The 22,611-nt window shown below is 39.6% G+C and overlaps 1 protein-coding gene across 7 annotated transcripts in view; it reads left to right on the top strand.

The window, feature by feature from the left end:
• Nucleotides 1-22,611, top strand: part of LOC132394289 (von Willebrand factor D and EGF domain-containing protein-like) — a 311,753-nt gene that overhangs the window by 43,773 nt on the left and 245,369 nt on the right. For 4 of the 7 annotated variants that reach the window (XM_059970246.1, XM_059970247.1, XM_059970244.1 and 1 more), the window contains exons 2-4: nt 6,241-6,425; nt 6,883-7,114; nt 12,185-12,250. The exons of 1 other annotated variant lie outside the window; for it this stretch is intronic. In XM_059970246.1, the coding sequence (XP_059826229.1) occupies nt 6,241-6,425; nt 6,883-7,114; nt 12,185-12,250 (483 nt within the window). The remainder of the gene's footprint in view (nt 1-6,240; nt 6,426-6,882; nt 7,115-12,184; nt 12,251-22,611) is intronic. 2 more of the 7 variants (XM_059970245.1, XM_059970251.1) reach the window with 2 other exon arrangements.

Raw genomic sequence — 22,611 nt, 5'->3', positions numbered from 1 at the left:
ATGTATTTAGTCACATCCTCAAAAAATTCAATCAGGCTTGTAAGGCACGACCTGCCCTTGACAAAGCCATACTGACTATTCCTAATCATATTATACCTCTGCAAATGTTCATAAACCCTGCCTCTCAGGATCTTCTCCATCTACTTAACAACCACTGAGGTAAGACTTACTGTCTATAATTTCCTAGGCTATCCCTACTCCTTTTCTTGAATAAGGGAACAATATCTGCAACCCTCCAATCCTCCGGAACTACTTCTGTCCCCATTGATGATGCAAGGATCATCGCCAGAGCCTCAACAATCTCTTCCCTCGGCTCCCACAGTAGCCTGAGTCTCATGCAGTCATTTTTATGCCGCAGATAATTCAGTTTTTCTTTCTGAGGTGAAAACTTTGTCCAGAACAACACCTCAAATCAATCTTCAATGACCTCAGAAAATCTGTGAAATGACTTTTTTCTCTCTGACAGAACAGTCCCAAATCTTCATATGTATCTCCTAATTTTAGGTGCTAAGGTCCACTCTGTATAAAGTATATAATTTATTGGACTACTTTTCTGAAACAGATTCAAATGGTTAATATTATGGTTGGATTTAAGACTTGTTCATATATGATTTTTTTATTTATCTATCAAGTCATATCTGTATTGCACTAGCTAATTCTTTAGATGAGACACATGAGACTATTAGTGATCTAGGACAGAGCTGTGCAAATAAGTGATAATTAAATAGTTTAAAAGATTTTTAAGTGTTCACACTTCGAAAATTGTCCTGAACAGATAATATTAATACTTATTATAGTTTCTAGACATGCTTGATTTGAACCTCTATAGGAGTGTAATAGATGGCTTGAAAAATAGGCTAGGAGCCAGGTATCCTGAACAATAATTGGTAGGCAGCACAGCCCGAACATAGCATGTCTGATAATGCACTGGTTAGAGATCTGTCTTTCCTTGTGTATTGGAGATTTCTTAAAGGGGTTTCTTAAGAAATGGATTGTTAAGAATGTGCCTTATGCCAGTTATCTGATTCCATGCTGTCAAGCCTCCGAATTATTGGCTTTTTGATCTAGCAGAATTCTTTCTCATAATCCATATTGTGCTGCAGATTAGACATTGTGTTTATAATTCTTGAAGGTCAGTCATCAGAAGTTTTTGCTGCTATGATAATAGTTGGCTCAAATCAAAGAGATTGGTTATTGATTGGGCTCACCTGAACAGTTAATAAATGAGCCTTTGAAAACGTATTCCACAACTATCTGCGAGAAGAAAAGAGATTATCTGTTATCTCATTTCAGACATCCAGTCAATATTCACACCAGAGATTGGGAGAAAATGTGTCCTTGCATTCAAATCATTGTGTGTTGTGTTCTGCTGCCTCTTATCTCCATTGGTAGCACTCTTATTGCTTACACAGAGGTCACAGGTTCAGATCCTGCTCCAGATTCTCATGCACAGATAAGTCAGGCTGTCTCAGTGCAATACCTAAGGAATGCTGACATGTCAGAGGTGCAAGCATTCAGAGGAGCCTTTACAACGTGACTTTATCGGTTTTCCCAGATGGACATGAATATTTGGAAGAGCAGAGGCAGTTGTGGTGATGTACTGACAAATATCTGTTCCTCAGTCAACATTACTAAATTTTTTTCTGTTAAATTGCTATCTGTGGGAGTGTGTTGTGTGTAAATAGCCTGGTCTGTTTGTAATGTTGCAGTACCATGATAGGTCAAAGCCTTACATTTGCTTTAAGCTTTTTTGGACATTATAAAAGACACTAGCAATTTGCACAAGAAGTGTGACAATCAAGTAGATTATCATCTCTACAAAAAAAAAATTGGCATAAACCCTTTGACCTTCATGAGTTTTTAATCAATGCACAAATAGCATTCCATCTGGATGCATGACAACTCGGTAAGGCAACTGTTCTGTCTGAGATCACGTGAAGCTGCAGAGTTGTGGGCACAGCATGTCACAGAAACCAGCCATTGCACTCTAACTACACAACTTGCTTCCTCAATAAATCAGATAACATAATCAAAGACCCCATCAAGCCCAGACATTCTCTTGTTTCCCCCTACTGTCGGAGAGAAGGAACAAAAGCCTGAAAACAGCTCAAGGACAACCTCTATCCCACTGTGGTGAGGTTATTGAATGGTCTCCTACTATGATAAGATGGACTCTTAACCTCACAATCTACATTGTAATGATCTGACGCCTTATTGCCTGTTTGCAATCTACATTCCCTGTAACGGTGATACCTAATTCTGCACTCTGTTATTATTTTTAATTGTACTGCCTCATTGCACTATTGAAATGATCTGTCTGGATGGTATGAAGAGCAATTTTTTACTATACCTCAGTGCATGTGACAATATAAACCAATTTACCAACTTACTAATCAGCATTTATTTTTTACCCAAAAGATTGGACTCTATGGCCTGTTTGGCATGGGTGACCCTACCAAGGGCCAAAGCATAAAGCCCTGACACAAGCCAACTTAGCTCCCTGGGTCATTGAGGCACGCAAGCCTCCAAACTTCTATGTGGCCGTCTTAGAGCTGTCTGCAATGAACAAAGCTTGAATTTGAACACTTGCTTTGATTGCAGCCATGGAACAAATAGAAAATTGTGGGTGTTGTCCACTTGTTGGGTTAAATGTGCAGCTGCCTCAGCGCCGAGCTTCCAGGCTCTCAGGCGTAGTCTGCATGGTATCAAAGTGCCTGCTTTGATTTCCTTCAGGTGGTACCATTTCTTCTCGTATCCTGAAAGATGAACTGGTAGCTGATTGGCTTCTGTAAATTACTGTTTAATAAGTTAATAACAAAGTGTCAAAAACAGACTTGATGGCTTGGTGTGAGAGAGAATAAGTTGTACATAGAGCAAACATGAGGAAATCTGCAGATGCTGGAAATTCAAACAACGCACACAAAATGCTGGTGGAACACAGCAGGCCAGGCAGCATCTATAAGAAGAAGCACTGTCGACGTTTTGGGCCGAGACCCTTGAGACCTCCTGACGAAGGGTCTCGGCCCGAAATGTCGACAGTGCTTCTCCTTATAGATGCTGCCTGGCCTGCTGAGTTCCACCAGCACTTTGTGTAAGTTGTACATAGAACAGTGCAGCATTTTACAGGCCCTTTGGCCCCCAAAGTTGTTCCAACCTTTTAACCTACGCCGAGATTGATCTGATGTTTCCCTTCCCCACAGTCGTCCATCCATTTTTTTTTCTATTTTGTGCCTGTCTGATAGTTTCTCAAATCTCCCTGTATGACCACCCTTGGAGGTTGTCATGGCTTGATGGGCCAAATTATCTTTTTTTTTGTATTTTTATAATATGGTAGCTTATTATGTTATTGTTAGTTTTCACCTTGATTGTGTTTATGCTGCAGAACAAGTTAACTTCTTGAACTTAGAATGAGCTAAATTTGCAAGGAAATTTGACCTTCTTATTAACTTGTGGAAGAAGACCATTTGATCCATTCAGTTTATGCCAGCTTCCATTTGAAGAATCTGCAGAGAAATCATTCTGATAACTTGTGACCTATTCTTTTACACATGTCCGTCCACCCCTTAGAAATTTTCAGCAGAATGGTAGCCAATTAACCTATCAGCATGTTCCTGGGATGTGGGAGGAAACTAGAGCACCCCTGGGAAATTCCTGCAATCACAGAGGAAAGATACAGAGAGCACCAAGGTTGGGGTTGTAGCCCAGTTACTGGAGCAGTGTACCAGCAGCATTAACTGCTGCTGATTTGTGTGGTCATTGCTGGCATTTGAGGACTTCCACTCGTGTATGTGCTGACAATCTCAACTTGCTAACAACTATTTGCTGGCAATTGCCCATCTTCACTCTGACACTGGTGTCCTAAAGACCTCCAACAGCTGAGCAGGATTTACACAGGGAGCAGCCTATAATGTACAGGAGTCCAATTGTTCACGTGCTAATCTGTTAAATTAGTTTTGGTTAATGGTGTATATATAATAGAAGCATACTGTATATTTGAATTAATAACTAATTAGCTTCATTTCAAAATGCTTTCCCTAATTAATATATAAGAGGACAACTTGTTGATTTGCTTTTAGGAGTCTGGTTATGCAATTTTTCAAATGCATCAATTTTGCTGTAGTTATGGTTGTAGCCTCTGGCTGCTTAGCTTGTGAGACTGAAGGTTCAGATATGTGTCACTGAAGGATAATATCAAAATAAGGAATGCTTTTCATGTAGCTTAAATTTACTTTGATGTTCTGCCTGAAATTATCCTCTTTTTGGCAACTCAGTTATGTTGTAAAAGTAATGCCAAATTGACAAACCTTTTGCCCCTTAAAGATGAATCTGGGGGTCATTACCTAGGTGAATTTTGTTGAATTGTCCTAATAGCAAGTTTGGTAAATTTTGGGGTGGTGACCCAGTGTAGTAATATGGCTCACGACAATTCAAATCACTTTTCAGTTTAAAATCTTAAAGCTGTTTTACTGTCAGCATCCACCTTACTGTGAACCCTCATTAATTACTACAACTTCCCCTTCTCTTACTCCCCACTCCTTCACCTCACTGCTGTGCTTTCAATGCACATGTTGAAGCATTCATAGTGTAACAGTCCAACTTGCAGCTGTTTAGAAATTCTCTTGCAAGATACAGTGCTGATTGAACCATAAAACCAAGGCTCATCTAAAAACTAACCAGAGCCTCCTGGATTCTCTTTGGTGTGTTCTGTCTATCACTTCAAAGTACTGAATCTCTTATCTGATTCAATATTGCTCTTCGATGGACGGAGCTAAAAACGGGTGCACGTCCTCAATGTCAGACCACAGGACATGGGAGCAGAATTAGGCCAATCGGCTCCACAATTTAATCATGGCTGATTTTTTTAATCCCTCTCAACCCCATTCCTCTGCCTTCTCCCCTTAACCTTTCACATCCTTACTAATCAAGAACCTTTCAATCTCTGTTTTAAATATACTGAAAAACTTGGCCTCCACAGCAACCTTTAGCAATCAATTCTACCGATTCACCACTCTCTGGCTAAAGGAATGTTACCTCATCTCTGTTTGAAAGGGATGTCTTTCAATTCTGAAGCTCTGTCCTAGACTTCACCACTATCGGAAACATCCTCTCCATGTTCTCTCTGTTTAGGCTTTTCAACATTCAATAGGTTTCAATGAGATTCTCCCTCTTTCTTCTAAACTCCAGCAAGTACAGTCCCAGAGCCATCAGAGGCTCCTCATATGTTAACGTTTTTATTCCTGAGATTGTTCTTGTGAATCTTTTCTGGACCCTGTTCAGTTAAGTGAGTGTGTCAGTGGTGACTGATCAGAAGAGGGAAAGTTAAGGTCAGTTTATTGTATTTTTAGGAGTTGAAGCATTATTAAGTCTACGTTTTTAGTGCAAGATGAGCTGTGTTTGAGAATTCAATGGCCGCCAGTCAACTAGCCACAGGACAAATGCAGCTTTTGAGCGACACTTCCAGATTTGCGTCATTGTATCTGTGGTCATGGGGTGTTATCCTAGGAGGATTTGCAGGAGGAAAATTCAAAATACCATAGAGCTGTTATATGTCACTTCTAAGTTCAAAGTAAATTTATTATCAAAGTTCATATACATCATTGTAAACAACCCTGAGATTCATTTTCTTGTGGGTATATACAGTAAATCCAAGAAACACAATAGAATTGATGGAAAAGCTGCAACCAACAAGATGGACAAACAACCAATGTTTAAAAGACAACAAAATGTAGAACTACAAAAGGAAAAAATAATAAATAGATAAACAATAAATATTGAGAACATGAGATGAAGAGTCCCTTGAAAGTGGTTATAGGAACAGTTCAGTGATGGGGCAATGAAGTTATCCCCTGTGGTTGAGTGTAATAACTGTTCCTGAAGCTGGTGGTGTGAGTCCTGAGAGTCCTGTACATACTTCCTGATGGCAGCAACGAGAAGAGAGTATGTCCCAGGTGGTGGTGGTCATTGATGGATACTGTTCCTTTGTGATAACGCTCTGTGTAGATGTGCTCAATGGTGGGGAGGGCTTTAACTGAAAACATCAGCTGAAATTTTCAGCATGCGTTACTAATGGAATATCTATTGAGTATACTTCTGTTGTACTACCTTGAATTCTTACTGTATTAAATCAGTAATCACTAATTTCACTTGAGATGTTAAATATCGTAACAAGGTTTTGCAAACTAAAGGTACAGTTGAGAATCAGTCATCCTCTTAATTAATTGTAACTTTTGTATCCTGTAGCCCCAGAATGCTACCCAGGGGGACATGAAGTTCTCTGGAACCCCTCCCGCAGCATTCACTTCGATTCTACTGAGCTCCAGCAGTCTGCAATCCAAGACCTCATATGTGATCATTCACTGACACCAGGATGGTATCGCTTCATGATTCGAGACAAGCCAGCAGAAGTACCAACAAACTGCATAGAAGTTAGTAATGTGTGCAACATTTGTATGTTTTAAATTTAACTCAACTTGATGAAATGAACTGAGTGCCAGAGCTATGAACAATCTAGTCTCTTCGAGTCAATTAAACTCTAAACATGTAAATTAACAGAATCTATAATGGATGGCACAGTAGCATAGCTGTCAGCATGACCCCAGCAACTGGGGTTCAATTCTCACCACTGTCTGTCAGGAGTCTGTACATTTTTCCCACGACCACATGGGTTTCCTCCAGGTGTTTCGGTTTCCATCAGCTTTCCGAAGATGTATGGATTAGTAGGTTAACTGGACACCTATGGGTGTAACTGGACATTGTGGGTTCATTGGGCCTGAAGGGCTTGTTACTGTGCTGTATCTCTAAATGAAAAACAACTACTAATAAGGGTTTTTTTTTTTTTGGACCATTCGCACATATGACCTTTCTAATGATGTTTCTTCTCAGATGAATAAGTGTGGCACACAAGCTCCTGTTTGGCTTTCTCTTGATGGTTCCAACTCATTGCCTCGCCATGGTGAGATAAGGAAATTAACGGCCTGCGCTACATGGCAGTTCTCAGGCAGCACCCGAGACTGTTGCTTATTTCGGATCCCCGTCTCTGTAAGGAACTGCGGAGCCTTCTTTGTCTATTACCTTCAACCTACTCAGGGATGCATGGGTTACTGTGCAACTGAAGGTTAGCAGATAAATTACCATTTCATAATAGCATATTAGAATGGAAAATTCCATGTTTGAGGACTTTACTTATTAGAATGCCAATGTTGTTAGAGGGATACCATTCAATGAACAGCTAACTAACTTATAAAGCAATGTTCTGTAAGTAAATCAAGGATTTGTTTCACAAAGCATACCTTTGTTGAAAGTGTGGAAGGATATTATGTTTGGCATTTAGTTAAGTAAATTCATCAAGGCAGACTGCATCCACTAGATCGGGGATTCAAAACTTGGGGTCCACAGGCCCCTTGCTTAATGGTAGGGGTCCATAGCATAAAAAGGCTGGGAACCCTTTATACTAGATGGTATAAAATTAAGCTGCTAGCTCAAACTTTGCCTTTAATTTAAAGGGCATACCACTTACTTTATAGCGACAAATTATCGGAATTCAATTATGGCATATCAAAGCTATCTCATGTTATCTGTTCAGCAGTATACCAATATAGACTCAACTGTTTACTCTGAGGTGCACAAAGTACTGAATGAATGATCTTTTGTCTTGGTGAATGTAAAATATCCACAGCCCTATTGGATGAAGGTAATTAATTGAGTGAATTAATAAGCAACAAATGTTACAAAGGCAGTTAAGTTATATCACAGAAATTCAGCATTAGTGATAAGCTAATTAGTAATGTATGGTTAAAATCGGTGCCTAGGGCTGATATAAAATTGGTAGGATTAATTTAAATTTAAACTCTGGAGATAGTGAGCAATTCAACACCGTTAGATAACCAATCTGATGAACTGATTAAAGTTGAAGCATTTGGAGTAAGTAGTGCTGCTGGAAAAGACTGACTGTAGTTGGGATGTGTTCCCAAGAATGAGGGTGCTGGTGGAGTTGGCGGTAACAGGGGCCATAAACAGATACCCAGCAGAAGGCACGACTGCATAAAGAATCTAATTTAAGTCCCTGTGTGCACTTAAAAAATCTCTTGGCTCTTCACTGCCGTCCTCTGACAAAGTGATGAACCTCAGACAGCAGATGAGTTTTCCATCTTTCTGGATGCAAGGTATCCAGCCTTTCTTGCTGGTACTTCTCTGACTGGTTACCCTCACTGCCAATGCAAGAGGTAGTTGATTTCCAAGTAATGCAAATGTATTTGGTGGTATACCTTTTTGTTGAGCTTGGAGTTGGCAAGTCGCAGTTGTAAAATTAGGTTACTTGATGTTGACTCAATATTTCTGATCTTGTGAAAATATTGTAGCTACTAACATAATGTCTTCTTCTTCGGCTGTCCATCAATTTTGATGTTGACTGTGCCGAGAGTTTAGTCCCTGCAGGCATGTCACACCATCCAGAAACTCTACTCCAACATGACTTGCACAGTAATAAGACAGACGGTGTTGTGCCCCCACCATACAGTCTTTCTGGGCTTCCAAATCTGATGCTAAGTGGTACACAGGGGTGTTACAGACTTAGCAGATAAGGAAGCTGCCCTGCAGTGACAACTAACTAGTCTGGTGATGCCATCCATTGACCACTCCGATTCCTCCGCATGCCACCAAGGTGGCTGTACCATTGACCATTTTGGATTCATCTGCCACAGACACCATCAGACGCCCTGCAGCCGGCGTCCTCGTTTGGTGCAGCCTTTGCCTGAAGAGGCATAACCTACAAAGTAGCAAAGGCACGCTTACCTCCTTGACTTAGCTAGCTACGATCCTACTACTAGGTCTAGTCTAGTAGTGTACCGATGGAACATCAACTTCACGGCTAGGTTAGACCTACCAGAGAATGAATCTCTGCCGTGCTTCGCTAGTGCTCGGCTAGTGTCACTCCTACTCCACGATGAGGCACCAAGGTAGGATTTTGTAGGAGACTAAAATAATGATTTGGTAGTTAGTGCTACTACTACTTGGCTCCAGGGACTTCAAGTGCTGTTTATTGGGAGTCTGCATGTTTGCCCTGTGTAGCACTTTGTGTTGTAGCCAAAAATTTCCAGTTTATCTGACCACAAGACTTTATTCCACATCTTTACAGTATCGCCTTAGTGACACTTTGTAAAGATTTTACAGGCAAGGATATATGTATTTTTTAGAGCTATGTGTGGCGTAAATCTAATACTGTGCATCAGCCAGGTAACAACATCCCTACTGTAAAGCATGGTGGAAGTAGCATGGTGCTACAGAGATGCTTTTCAGCAGCAGTCCAGAAATCCAGTCAGGATTGATGGGAAGATGAGTGTTGTTACATAGAGGGAGATCTGGCATTAAAAACCTGCCAGTGTCTGCCAGAAAGCTTAAACTAGGGAGGAAGTTCATCCTTCAGCAGGACGATGATCCAAAGCACACTGCCAGAGCAACCATGGAGTGGCTTCAATTGAAGAAAATTAATGTCCTTGAGTGGCCCAATCAGAGTCTTGACCTTACCCCGGTTGAAATTCTCTGACAACATCTCAAGATTTCTGTCCACTGTCGTTTCCCAACTAACCTGGCACATTTTGAGTAATTTTGTAAGGAGAAATAGGCAAATTTTGCTCCACCACATTGTGCAAAGCTAATAGAGGCCTATCATTAAGATTTCAGAACATCTATTCACGGACTTTAAAAACGAGTGAAATTGTGCAGAAAATCAGGGATATGCCCCTCTCTGCAAAGACTGTCAAAGACAGAACCATAAAAATGGCAGAAGACATCACAAGACAGCAAATTAAAGACATCAATTCAGCTGTGGCCTACTCGATTGCCTGTGACGAGTCTAAAGACAAAGGTGATATTGAACAAATAGCGTTGTTCTGCCGGTATGTAAACTCTGCCGGGCCACAGGAAGAACTGATTGAGTTGATACCTCTAAAAGACCAAACACGGGGGGAGGACATCTGTGAGGCTGTCTTGAATTGTTTAAGAGCCAAAGGAATAAAGACTACCCACCTGGTGTCAGTAGCTACTGATGGGGCACCGAATATGACGGAAACGCACAAGGGAATTGTGGCTTTACTGCAGAAGTCGCTGGACAGAAAGCTGCTGATTTTTCACTGCATCTTGCACCAAGAGGCACTGTGCGCTCAAACATTTCCTCCAGAATGCACAGAAGTAATGGATGTTGTCAATAAAATAATGACAAAAAGTTTAAATCACCGTCAATTCCGTTTGTTACTGGACGAGCTGGAAAGCGCATATTCTGATCTCCTGCTGCACAACAAAGTCCGGTGGCTGTCCAGAGGGGAGATGCTGAAACGCTTTGTCGCGTGTCTGGAAGAAGTGAAAACTTTCCTGGGCAGCAAAGGGCTGGAAAAGCTACACTTCATGGTAGACATGACAGCGCACCTGAACACGCTGAACACAGCTCTTCAGGGGAAAGGACGTACAGCCCTACACATGTTGGAGGATGTTTTGGCATTCGAGCGCAAGTTGACAGTGCTTGCCAGAGATTGACAGAAAGGCACTTTGTCTCACTTCCCCAATTTGAGAGAGTTCAAACAAGGTAACGACATGATAAATTCGGAGTATTTACATTCTGCAATCATCGCAATGCAAACATCGTTTGGGAAACGCTTCTGTGAGTTCAGAGAGGAAAAAAACACATTATGCTTCCCGGTCACTCCCCTAAGCATCGATTCATCTCTACTGAATACGACTGCATTGGCAGGTGTGAGTAAACCTGATCTTGAGATGGAACTGGCCGACATAGCCGACAAAGACATATGGGTGTCCAAGTTTAGATGCTTGACAGCAGACCTTGAAGATGTTGCCCGTCAGAAGGCCGTTCTTGCTCAGAATCACAAATGGAGTGATATTGAAAACCTCCTAAAACCGGACAAACTTGTGTTCGAAACATGGAATGCTATCCCCGACATTTATGTAAACATTAAAAAGTATGCGCTTGGAGTCCTGTCGATCTTTGGATCCACATATGTATGTGAGCAGGTGTTCTCCAACATGAACTTTATTAAAAACAAACATCACACACGCCTCACAGATGATAGCTTGCGATCCTGTGTAAAGATGAAGGTGACGTCATACAGCCCTGATGTGCAGATGCTGTGCGCTGAGGTCCAGGAGCAGAAATCCCATTAACCAAGTATGATACATATTTTAATTGCCTATTATTTTAGGAATATTCATATTTTTTCATTGTTCAGTGAAATAGTCCTTTTATTTTTCAGGTTGACAGCTGGCTGACGTTATTTTTGGTTTGCTGCTGGCGGAAAATTTAAGTTCAGCGTTTTTCATAAATACAAGAAGAACTCAAATAGACATTGAGTATTTTACTTAAAAGTAACCTTCAACCCAACGTCTTTTTTTCGGAGTTCAAAATGTTTTTGTTGCATGCAGAAATGTAATTTCATTTTCTCTGCAGGAGTTCATCAATTTCATAAATGCAACACATTATAGTTTGTTCATACATAGCATAAAGGCAAAAAAAACGTTGTATGCAGTGTTATTTCATTTTAAATGTCAAACGGGTTTTGCGGCTCCCAGTGTTTTCTTTTCTGTGGGAAACGGGTCCAAGTGGCTCTTTCAGTGGTAAAGGTTGCTGACCCCTGGGCTAGGCACAAGTAAAGCTGGAGCATTCACTTGCCCAAGGAGAGGGATCAGACAATATGATGAATAATGTTTGATCCAACATGTAGGAAGTAAAGGGGTAACAACATTCATTTGTAAAGAACAATGTATTGAATTTAATTAAAATGTTCCAATTATTTGGTAAAATACTATTTTGGTGCCATTTTCCCAACTGCCTTGGAAATAGAAGCTTTTATTTTTATTTCTGCTGTGTATGGTACCTACAAATGATTTCCATTTGTACAAAAGAAAATACAAAGGACTGCAGAAGTCTTTGGGGAAAAAAAACTCAAAATTTCATTGCAAATGTCTTGGGCTGAACTTTTGTTATTCTGCTCAGAGAATGATCAGAGTAACCTTTGAATTAATTGTTCATGGCCATGAAAAACATAAATCGCTAACAAAACATTGTACTCTTGTTCTTCAAACAAGTTCCACTGCTTTGAAAATTAAATTAAACTGGATGCAATTTGTCTTCTTGAAAGTTATCCATCCTAATTAGTTAACTTCTTTCCATCTAAAATAGTCTTTGCAGAAACAAAGTCAACACCCTGTGCACCTGGAGAAGTGGAAATAAATGGGACTTGTCGAGGTAATGAAAACTTCTATAAAATTAACAGAATTTCATGACCATACAATAACCTTTTATGTTCACTCTGAGTTTTCAGGTTAGTTCGGTATTGGGATCTCACACGGGTATTTTCTTGAAACATAAGTTTTGCAGCATGCTGGGAAAGAACATTATAATATGTAATTCACATTCATTATTTTGTTCTTTCAAAGCTAAAGTGGCCTTTTAAAGCTAGAAAGTCTAAGGCTACGTCCACATTACACCAGATAAATCCGTATCCGAAGCTTTTTCTCTTTGTTTTTACCCTCCGTCCACACTAAAACGGTGTTTTCGTCCCCCGAAACCAGAGCTCTTCAGAAACACTTTCCAGAGTGTGTATTTTTGAAAATGCTGCATGGGCAGATCAGTGCAGACGGGGTAACCAGAGAAATCTGAAAATGCTGACAGCCGGCAGCGCGCTATTTCATTGTTTTCTTGAACGCAACCTAACAATTTCAGAACAGACGGCAACGAGACTGAAGCCAGAAGAGTTAGAAATGTACTCACCAAATGCTTTTCCCATAACTTACTGAATAAATAAGTATACTCACTTTGCCCTGTTTTCTGTCCTTGCTCGTATGAAGGTGGTTTACCTATTTATGCAAGTACTTCTCTGACAATAGATGTGTAACAGCCTAATGTAACATTGTTTGGAAATATAAGATAACACTAATGCAGACAGGTTTTATACATTTAACAAGGGGCTTTATTAATGCAACAGAGTTAGTCAGTTTTTCAATGTTCATCGTCAGCCGGGTCAATCGTCCGTGAACTCCCTGTCAGTTTGCCTCTGTACACTCCAGTATTTGTTCTTTTTTTACTTTTAAGTTCTCCTGTGCGAGAGCCAACAGCTGCCCATCGTTAAGTTCTTCTAGTCTGTAACTACACAAACGCACATTTTCACGGCGAGATTCGACAAGAAACGTGTCGCTTGTTTTCGGTAGATGTGTCTTGTGCATGCGCAATAGGAGGAGATTCGTCGAAATATCCATTTCAATGTGGACAGAGATATTTTTTAAAATGCATAATGTGGACGCCTATCGTTTTTATGCAAAACCGGTGTTTTCAAAATTACCTGGTCTAGTGTGGATGTAGCCTAATTTCTGCTCATAAACAAAGGATGAGATCATTCATACTTTAATTAGTGGTTGTTGAGGGAAATTGCTGATTGTAAACTGTAAATTACAGGTTCCATTTCAAAGATGAAAGGTCGGAAATTCTTTTTGCTCTTTTAAAGCTACCATACATTTTCAACAAAATCCAGCAATTTGAAATGTTTCAGATCTGGATAGCAATAGGTTAAAGGCATACACAGGGTAACAGTTACATTTAGGCCTACGCTGCCATGATTAGGGTACAAGATATCTGTTTTCTTTGTATTAGAAAATAATTTGTGAATAACGGTACAAAGTGCAATTTGTGTTAAGTTAGGGGCATTTCAGTAATATGAATCTAGTAAATAACTTAATTGTGCAGAACAGAAAGTTTCTTGGTTATAATTTATCATGAAGCATTAACAAGATAGGGAATTATAGCAGCTGCATTACAAGGCTATTGATACAGGAGCCTGGGCCAGTGATCCCAAGGCAGCAGTTCAAATCCCCGTATGGCAGTTGGGAATGTATATTCAGTTTGAAAACTATTAACTCAGTTCATTTCTGCACAGCTACTAGTCAACATGCCAAATATTTCTAGCATTTTCTGATCTTATTTTTGAGTAAGTTTAAGCAATGTTAGAGGACAGAATGATGACTAAATTAAAGAAGGGAATAAAAATAAAAAGAAAGGGGAGAAAGAAGGTGAGAAATTAATAGTAGGATGAAGAGAAGAAAGGAAGGAAAGATGTGAAAAGAAAGGAGATGATACAAATAGTGTTTATCTTGGAGCCAAGTTTTTAGCATAAACATCTGCTTCACTAATTGAGTGATCCGATTTTGCTTTGGATGGGTATGGCAGAATTTTTGTTTTGTCATTGGGAATTTTTACTTCCGAGTTGTCACCTTAAATAAAATTTACAATAATTATTTTGAAGGGCATTGTCTTGGACTGTACTATTGACAAGACCTTGCACACAAAAAACAGCCTATCAGGAGATCACAAACATATTATTGCATTTTGTGTTATCTATTGTCATCACCTGTTGCAATAGTGGGTTTCCTTAATTTGCATGATGCATGAAAGATGTGGGGCCCTGAGGATTTACGGGTGTTTTGTTTTGTAACTCCGAAAGAACCCCCTTCTGTGGATTGAAAATTGACACTGGTGGTTGATGGTCAGTAATGAGGGTAAACTCTCTCCTGTACAAGGACTGATTGAAATATTTTGCACCCCAAACCAGACTCAAGGACTTTCTGTCAATTTGTGATTTTTTTTTTCTCTGCAGTTGTAAGGGAACATGATGGAAAGGCTATTTGGGGCATTCATTTCCATCACTCATTACATGTGACATAACTGCACCTGTAACATATGGTGAGGCATCACATGCAAACTTTACTGGACGATGAAGCTGCTGTGTCCGAAAGTCACCATTTCCTTTACATTTTTGAAAGCTATGTCACACTGCTTTGTTCACTGTCATTTCTTCCTGATCTGTGGTAATGAGTTCAAGTGTTGAAGCGCAGTAGCCAGGTTTGGCAGAAATCTGCTTTAGTAATTGACAAATCCTAAAAAAAGACCACATATGTGACATCTTCTTTGGTCTTGGGGCATTCACCACTGCATGAGTTTTCTCAGCATATTTGTGTAATCCTTTTTGCATCATTAATGTGACCACAGTAAGCGATGCTTGGGTTAAAAAAATACACAATGATGTCATTTAGTTAACACTGTCTGCCTGGGCAACCTTGCAGTACCTGGTCCATCGCTTTCTGCCAGAGTGCAGGTGCTAGTGCTACCCCAAAAATAACCCAGTTACAACTATAAAGCCCTTTTATGAGTGTTTGTGTTGAGAAACACTTCGGTCTCTTTTTTGTCCATCTCCATCTGTAGGTAGGCCTCAGCTAATTTCACTTTGTTGAACTATTTCCCTTCATAAAGGTTTGCAAAGATATCCTCCTTCCTGGGCAGAGGGTACTGATCTACTTTCAATACTGAGTGATGGTGACCTTAAAATCACCACAGATCCTGACAGACCCATCTTCCTTGGCTACTAGGACCACTGGCATTGTCCATGGGCTTTACTCAACCTTGGAAGGAATTCCTTCAGCCTCCATGCAGTCTAGCTCATGGGCTACTCTATCATGGATGGCATAAGGAATCTGATGGGCTTTGTAAAATTTGGGTGTTGAATTTTCATTTAACACAATTTTACCCTTGATGTTTGACTTTTCCAATAGCATCCTTGAACACTGCTGTTGCATCATCCAGTACCTTTCTTAATTCACTTTCAGTTGACTCTATTGCAGAGTGATGTGGCATGCAAACGGTGGATGGCTCTCCAATCAAGTTGTAGTTGTCTTAGCTACTCACAACCCCACAATGCCGGCCCTCCTAAATTTATCACAGACAAGCCCGATGTAGCTTGTTGGTTGTTGTATTTCACTGCTACGAATGTCATTCCCACAGGGGTTATCTTTTCTCCAGTATAAGTTCTTAGTTGGATATCTGCAGGCTTCATTTCAGCATCTTTGAAATGCCATTCAAACAGATTTTGTGGAATGACTGAAACAGAAGAGCCTGTGTCTAATTCCATCAGAATTAATTTGCTGTTCACTTCTGGTGTAAGCTATTTGCTTGTCTATTGTTAGTTTCACATGGTAAATCTCAAGGCTACCCAATCTTGAGTCACTATCATCACTATCAGATTTTTCTTTGACATCATGCAGATTAGTGCTCTTTTTAAAACTATAACTTGCCTTGTCTTTTTCTCTACCCTGTGTTGTCTGTTTTTCTCGGTTCAGCATGCTCTTTGTTTGTGCCCTATTTCATTGCATTTTCTGCAAGTTTCAACTTCAGACCTGCATTGGCCCATGCCCCAGGCAAAGGAAGGCCAGGCCAGGTTTTGTTCAGACATTTCAATTTTGTTCATGCCTAATTTCTTTCCCGACAACTGTTGTGGCATGAATGAAATCACTGTAGAAAAGTACTGGTAGATATGAAGCAACTTTTTTATTTGACAAACAAGATACATCAGGCATCACATGAAGGTACTTTGGGTTGAAAGATCTGCCTATGCCCAGCACTAGACATTTTATATGCTAAAGATCTATGAAAATTCAGGATGTCAAACAAATCCATATTTACAATCTTCCCACCATCACACCCAAAAGAAGTGTTAATCACTGTTGCATCCATGTAATGGAATGTTAATCGGACTCATGCTTATGCTGACCATCTGCAAAGTGCCTGTTTCCTGGTCTGCCTGGTATGTAAATCTATTGTTCAGAGCTGCACTGAAACCAAATCCACAATTCAGATCTGAACACTGACAGCGGAAGTTTACTGCTAAATGTGCTGAACCCAGAAGTCGCTCTAACACTGCAACTCACTTGTATGTCTAGCCACTGTTTCCACTGATATGGCCATTTCCACTGTTCTTTTAAATGTGAGATATTCTTCAGTTAGGAGTTGTTTTTGAATGCATTCTCGTAAGATTCCACAAACTAAACAATCTGTTAGTGGATCATTAAACCCATCACTGAACTGGCAATGCTTAGGCAATCTGTTCAATTCAGCCATGTATGCTGAAATGGATTCCACTTCCTCTTGATTCTGCTTATGAAACTAACAGCGTTCTGCAATCAAGAACGTTACTGGTTCTAAATATTCCTGCATTACTATAATGATATCAGCAAAGTTGATTTCAGCTGGTTTAGCTGGAGCTGCTAAACTTCTAAGCCAAATGTATTGCCTTTCCACACTGCACTCAGCAAAATTGGCACTGGCTTTTCATTGGCTATTTGATCTATTCTAAAATGCTGCTTAATTCGCTCAGTAAAAAATAACCAGTTATCTCTTGTGCGATTGAGTGCATCTATCTTTCCAATGTAGCGAGCTATTTCTACTTTTTTAAATTTAGGATTATTATTATTCCCTGTTAGGATGTAGATTTATTAACTCACTGATTATGGACCTGTAAGCTTGTTCATTTTCTGCTTGTTTAAAATCTTGAACATCTCTGTCCCTTCTCGAAGAAACACGTGCTGCGCTGTTTTATCCTCAATGATTTCTCACTGTGCCTTTTTTTAAATTGAAATGTCTCTAGAACATGGGAAGTCTGCAATGCTTGTGCTTAGTTTTATTTTTACTTTAGTGAGATGTGCACGTGGCCTCATGACGTATGCTATTCACACAGTTTTATATATATGCCATAATGAATTATGTAAGCAACAAAGAATGCTTAATCAAATAATATATTTAGAATATTACTCAAATATTACTGAAATATTAAATACACAACTTCAGCATATTCTTAAAAGTTATCTTCACTTATATTTGGACTTGGAGATAGTCAGTTTTTACTACAATAGGTGCAGAAACAGGAACTTCCTTCATAATTGGACAGTGGGGCAACCTTCACATTGTACTGCTGAAGTTTTAGAATTTGTCACTGCTATATTAGCCAAGGAATTTTAAAATAAGCAATAGTGCTGCTATTGTTAGTAACATCCATGTGTCATAAATAAAATTAAGCTTTAACATTTTAAGACAAACATTTAGAATTGCTGTTCATTAACAAATCCTTCAGAATATTAAATAAGCCAGATAGATTACAAGAGCTGATTAATTAACCTAGACAGAACAGCTTTACAATGGGTAATCAAAACTGCCCAGCATTACTGGCACTAGCCTACCTGCCATCAAGGATATATACACAGAAAGGTGCTGGAAAAGGGCCTGTAACATCATGAAGAATATGACTCTTGCAACACACACAAAATGTTGAAGGAATTCAGCAGGCCAGGCAGCATCAATGAAAAAGAGTAAACAGTTGACATTTCGGGTCGAGGCCCTTCATCAGGACTGGAAAAACAGATGAAAAGTTACCTTACTTGTGGACTGTTTGTCCTATTCCCCTCAAGGTTGAGGCTACGTAGCATCCAAGTCAGGACCAGTGTGCATCATTCCTAATGAAGATGGCAGAATTTGTCATCAAAATGACAGTTTAAATTGATACCTGTAACCACCTGGAAGCCAATAAGATGATTCATTATATTGTGTTTTTTTTATTGTTTTCTTTATCTTGTGGTGATGCATAGGATCTGGAGAACAAATATTTCATTGTCCATGACTTGTGTACAGGAAATGACATTAAACAATAATGAATCTTAAATTTTTCAAGGTTTCTATAAAGTTCAGACCTTATCAGGCTATTATTGCTTGCAACTTGTGCAATCACTTTGTTTTTTAAAAAAAAGTCCATGTCAACAAATATTACAGAAACATATAAACCCTACAGCACAATACAGTCTCTTTGGCCCACAAAGTCCCTACCTTAGAAATTACTAGGCTTACCCATAACCCTGTTTTTCTAAGCTCCAGATTATCATTAAGTGAATCATCTTATGACAAGGGGAATCAAAATTAAATGGAAGAAATAGTTGAATTTGTTTCTGAGTTGAATAAGTAGTCTTCCAGCTTTCTCAAGAGTGATATTTTTAACACTCTACAAATTCAGCATAAATTAGACTCATTTACCTATTAAGGATGCATGGTCACTTGTAAGATTTTTCCTCATACTTATTCTCTTGCGAACCTCCTTACATCATTACTAATAGTGAATATACATGTAATCGACACTGATCACTGCTGTTTTGCCTTGTTAAGCATAAGGTTGGGTCATAATTGGATGGTTACAGACAATTCAGGGCTTTTATGTACATATTCGTTCTATTCCCTATGCTTAACAGCATACACTTGTTCTAAAATTAAAGGGTGTCAACATTGAACAGGTAATTTTCCTTGAATTTTTCAGGACAGTTCGTATTATTTAAGGAGTTGCTAGAAGTAGGCAGTGCAGGTTTGGGGAATGCACAGCTGGGGCCTGTGCAGGGAAGATTTCCAGAAAATTGATGACAGTCTGACAGTGGCGGTATCATGGTCTAGATGGAAGTATGAGATGATGTCAGAGAGATGATAATCAGCCTTTGTAAGGCTTTGTATTCAATTTGCTAAATAGTAACAACACCATACTTAGCAACAGGGATGCTGACAATGTTGGGACTGATTTGACAATGGAGTTTTACATGTTCAGACAGGAAATATTTGGAACGAGTAAGTGGAGTGGAAAAATTGAGACTGTCCATTTTACATAGCAGTTGACAATGAATAATGCTAGTGAAGGCAAGGGGCCAGATGGAGGATTGGGAATTTAGAAGATGGAAGACTGTCTTCAAAGAACCTTCACAACCCTCCCTCACTGGCTCTGCCACTAATTTTGTCATTTTTTTTGTCTCTCTTCAGCCCCAGCTCATTGCAAATATCCCCCTTGTTCCCTTCACCCTACAAACCCATCCCCCCTCTGCAACTGAATTTCTGTCTTTGCTTTATTCTGATGAAAGCTCATCAATTTGAGACCCCAGTCCATTTCTTTCTCTACAGATGCTGCCTGGCCTGTTTAGAATTTGCAGCATTTACTGTGAGTGAACTTACACCCTGCAAACACACAACTATTGTTCTCATTAGAGGCCACGTTAATGCTGATTTCACTTGTTGATTAAATTTGAAAACAGTAAAACTTCAGGATTCAAGATTGTTTATTGTCATTTCATTTGCACAAGTATAAAGGAGAACATAATTGATACTCTGCAGTACAAAAAAAAACATAATATATGAATATAAATACTTAAGACATACTAAAATTAGATTGGTTATATGTCTATAAGGCAGTGCTAGGCACAGGAATAAGGTGGCTTTGACGGGAAATGATAAAGTAGCAGTGGTAGAGTGGAGGTGTTGCTCAGCCTTTCTGCTTAGGGAAAGTATCTGTTTCTGCTGGTCCTGAAATGGATGCTATGTAGCTTCCTCCCTGATGGAAGTGGGTCAAACAGTCCATGAGCAGGGTGAATGGGATCTTTCATGATTTTGCTGGACTTATTCTGGCACCTTTCTGTACATATGTCCTTGAAGGCGGATAGGCTGGTACTGGTGATGCCAAGCAACTTCAGCTCACAGAATCGAGAACATAAGCACATTCCACAAAATGGCAACTGCCATCTCCAAGCACATGCCAAGAACAAAGACAATAGATCTGTCTGCTTCCACTGTCCTTAACCTTTTTGACTTCAGCGTTTCTTCTATATTTCCATTCCACCATGGCCAACAAGGTCATGAAGTTGTAGGGTTGGAGGAGTGACAAGGCCAGGAAGGGAATTGAAAACAAGGGTGCAAATCTTTGAATCAATGGATTGCTTAATCAGCAACAAACACAAAGCAACGGGACATGAAACAAATTAGGAACTGCCTGCTGCTTTGAAGAGTGTCTGGTTCACACATGATAACGTCAGAGAGTCTGGCCAAATGTTCACTCAGAGGGTCTGATAAATAGTCAAAGGCTAAGTTCTGGAACATGCTGCTGCCCTCAAATTCATGCCTATCTTTCCTGATTTTTTTTTTTGTTGAAATCCTTTCAATCAGACTTCTGCTTCTGCCACACAGCCAAAAAAGGACTTGACAACAACCATGACTAATATCCCAGGTAATCCTTAATAAATTGATCCCTTCTCATTCTCTTGGGCATCCAGAGTCTTTGATATGGTAACTGCACAATTCTCATCAGTGTCAGACAGCAAAGATGACTATGACACATGCTGTAGAGAAAACAGTCTCAGTCCGATAATTTTATAGCTTCTTTGTGCTACTAATAAAATTAAAAGCTGCCTTAGTATTTATTGTCGGCTATAGTAAACATGTCAAAATAAGACATGCTATTTGCCTCTGAGGTATGAGCAATATATAGAACACACAGAAGGCTGGATATAATGTTCTTGCATAGAACTGAAAGTAGTATTTTTTATCTGCAGAATGATTAACAAACAAATAGGCCTCAGGTAGTATTTTTATTTAACTCATTCAAGGGATATGGTCTTCACAGGCTGAGCCATCATTTAATTGACCATCCCCATTTGACCTTTCAAAGATGGTGGTGAGCTGTTGTCCCTGAGATGAGGGTATACTCACAATGCAGTTCGAGAAGGAGAGTCATGATTTTAACCCAGTGATTGCGAAGGAACTTACTTTACACGGTTTCTGGGACATTAAAGCAATGTTATGGGTTGCCCGATTGTTGCTTATGAAAATCGCATAAATTGCCAATGACTTCAGTTGCCAGCTGTTGGGCGCCCTGTGAAACTTCATGCTGATACTGACATAGTCGGTCACCAGATGTTCTCTGTGGGTGTGTATGAGTTCTCATTATGGTTATGATGAAACACAGCATATGGGAACTCACCAGGCAGCTCTAAAAGGGATATCCAACATGACAAGCAATATTATTTTAACTACTGCAACTGAATTAACTAATGCACAATGATTGTGCAGCATGAGAGTGTTCTGTATATGTGGACAGTAAAGTCACTGCAAATCTTCCCTTTTATGCATCATTACCCTAGCAGTAAAGGCCAGCATTCCATTAGCCTTTCTAATTACTTGTGGTACAAGCATTCCAACCCTCAGTTTCATCAACAGGACTCCCAGATTCTTTGTTTCACAATAGTTTGAGTAAACTTGGTTTATTTAAATAATTATTCCTTTTTTTAGTTTTTTTTTCAAAATGGATAACCTGACATTTTCTCCTCAGTATACTCCTTAGGCTATCAGTACTCCTTTCCAGGCTCTTTGTTGCCTTGCAGTTTATTAATCTGCCCCTCTTTGTGTCGTCAATTTGGTTGTAGTACACTTAGTCCTTCATCGAGGTGGCAGAGTATATTGTAATCTCTTTTCTTGGTGCTGATCATGATTAGGGCATTTTGGTGATGCCTGGCATATTTTCTTTCATTATCTTGCACCACTCCACTATGACCAGATCATCAACAAAAGGTGTAAGGAAGGCTTTAATGGCCAAAAAAAAAGTATTTATAATTTCTAGAGTAAGTAACATTTTAAAAACCAAAATCAATGATCCAGGCTCATGCGTGCCAGCACATTTACTTTGTTTCTTTCCTGCAATGCAATCAGTCAGCCTCCAGACAATGTCATTGTTGGTCTGCTGGTTCATGTGTGGAATTGTCCACTGTTCCGTGCTGGATGTAATTGCTCCTAACACTGTGTAAAGTCTTTCCCAAATTGATGTTCGATTCCTCAAGGCAATAAAAACAAATTCACATGGTGGCTTTCCCCCTATGCCAGTGATTTCATGGTGTGTACAGCTCAATCTTCCTTAAACCGTATAATCAAAAGCCTCATTG

This window comes from Hypanus sabinus, chromosome 5 (genome assembly GCF_030144855.1).
Source record: "Hypanus sabinus isolate sHypSab1 chromosome 5, sHypSab1.hap1, whole genome shotgun sequence".
Lineage (NCBI taxonomy): Eukaryota > Metazoa > Chordata > Chondrichthyes > Myliobatiformes > Dasyatidae > Hypanus > Hypanus sabinus.
The sequence above is the reverse complement of the archived record's forward strand: the minus strand, read 5'-3'. Positions and strand labels throughout refer to the sequence as shown.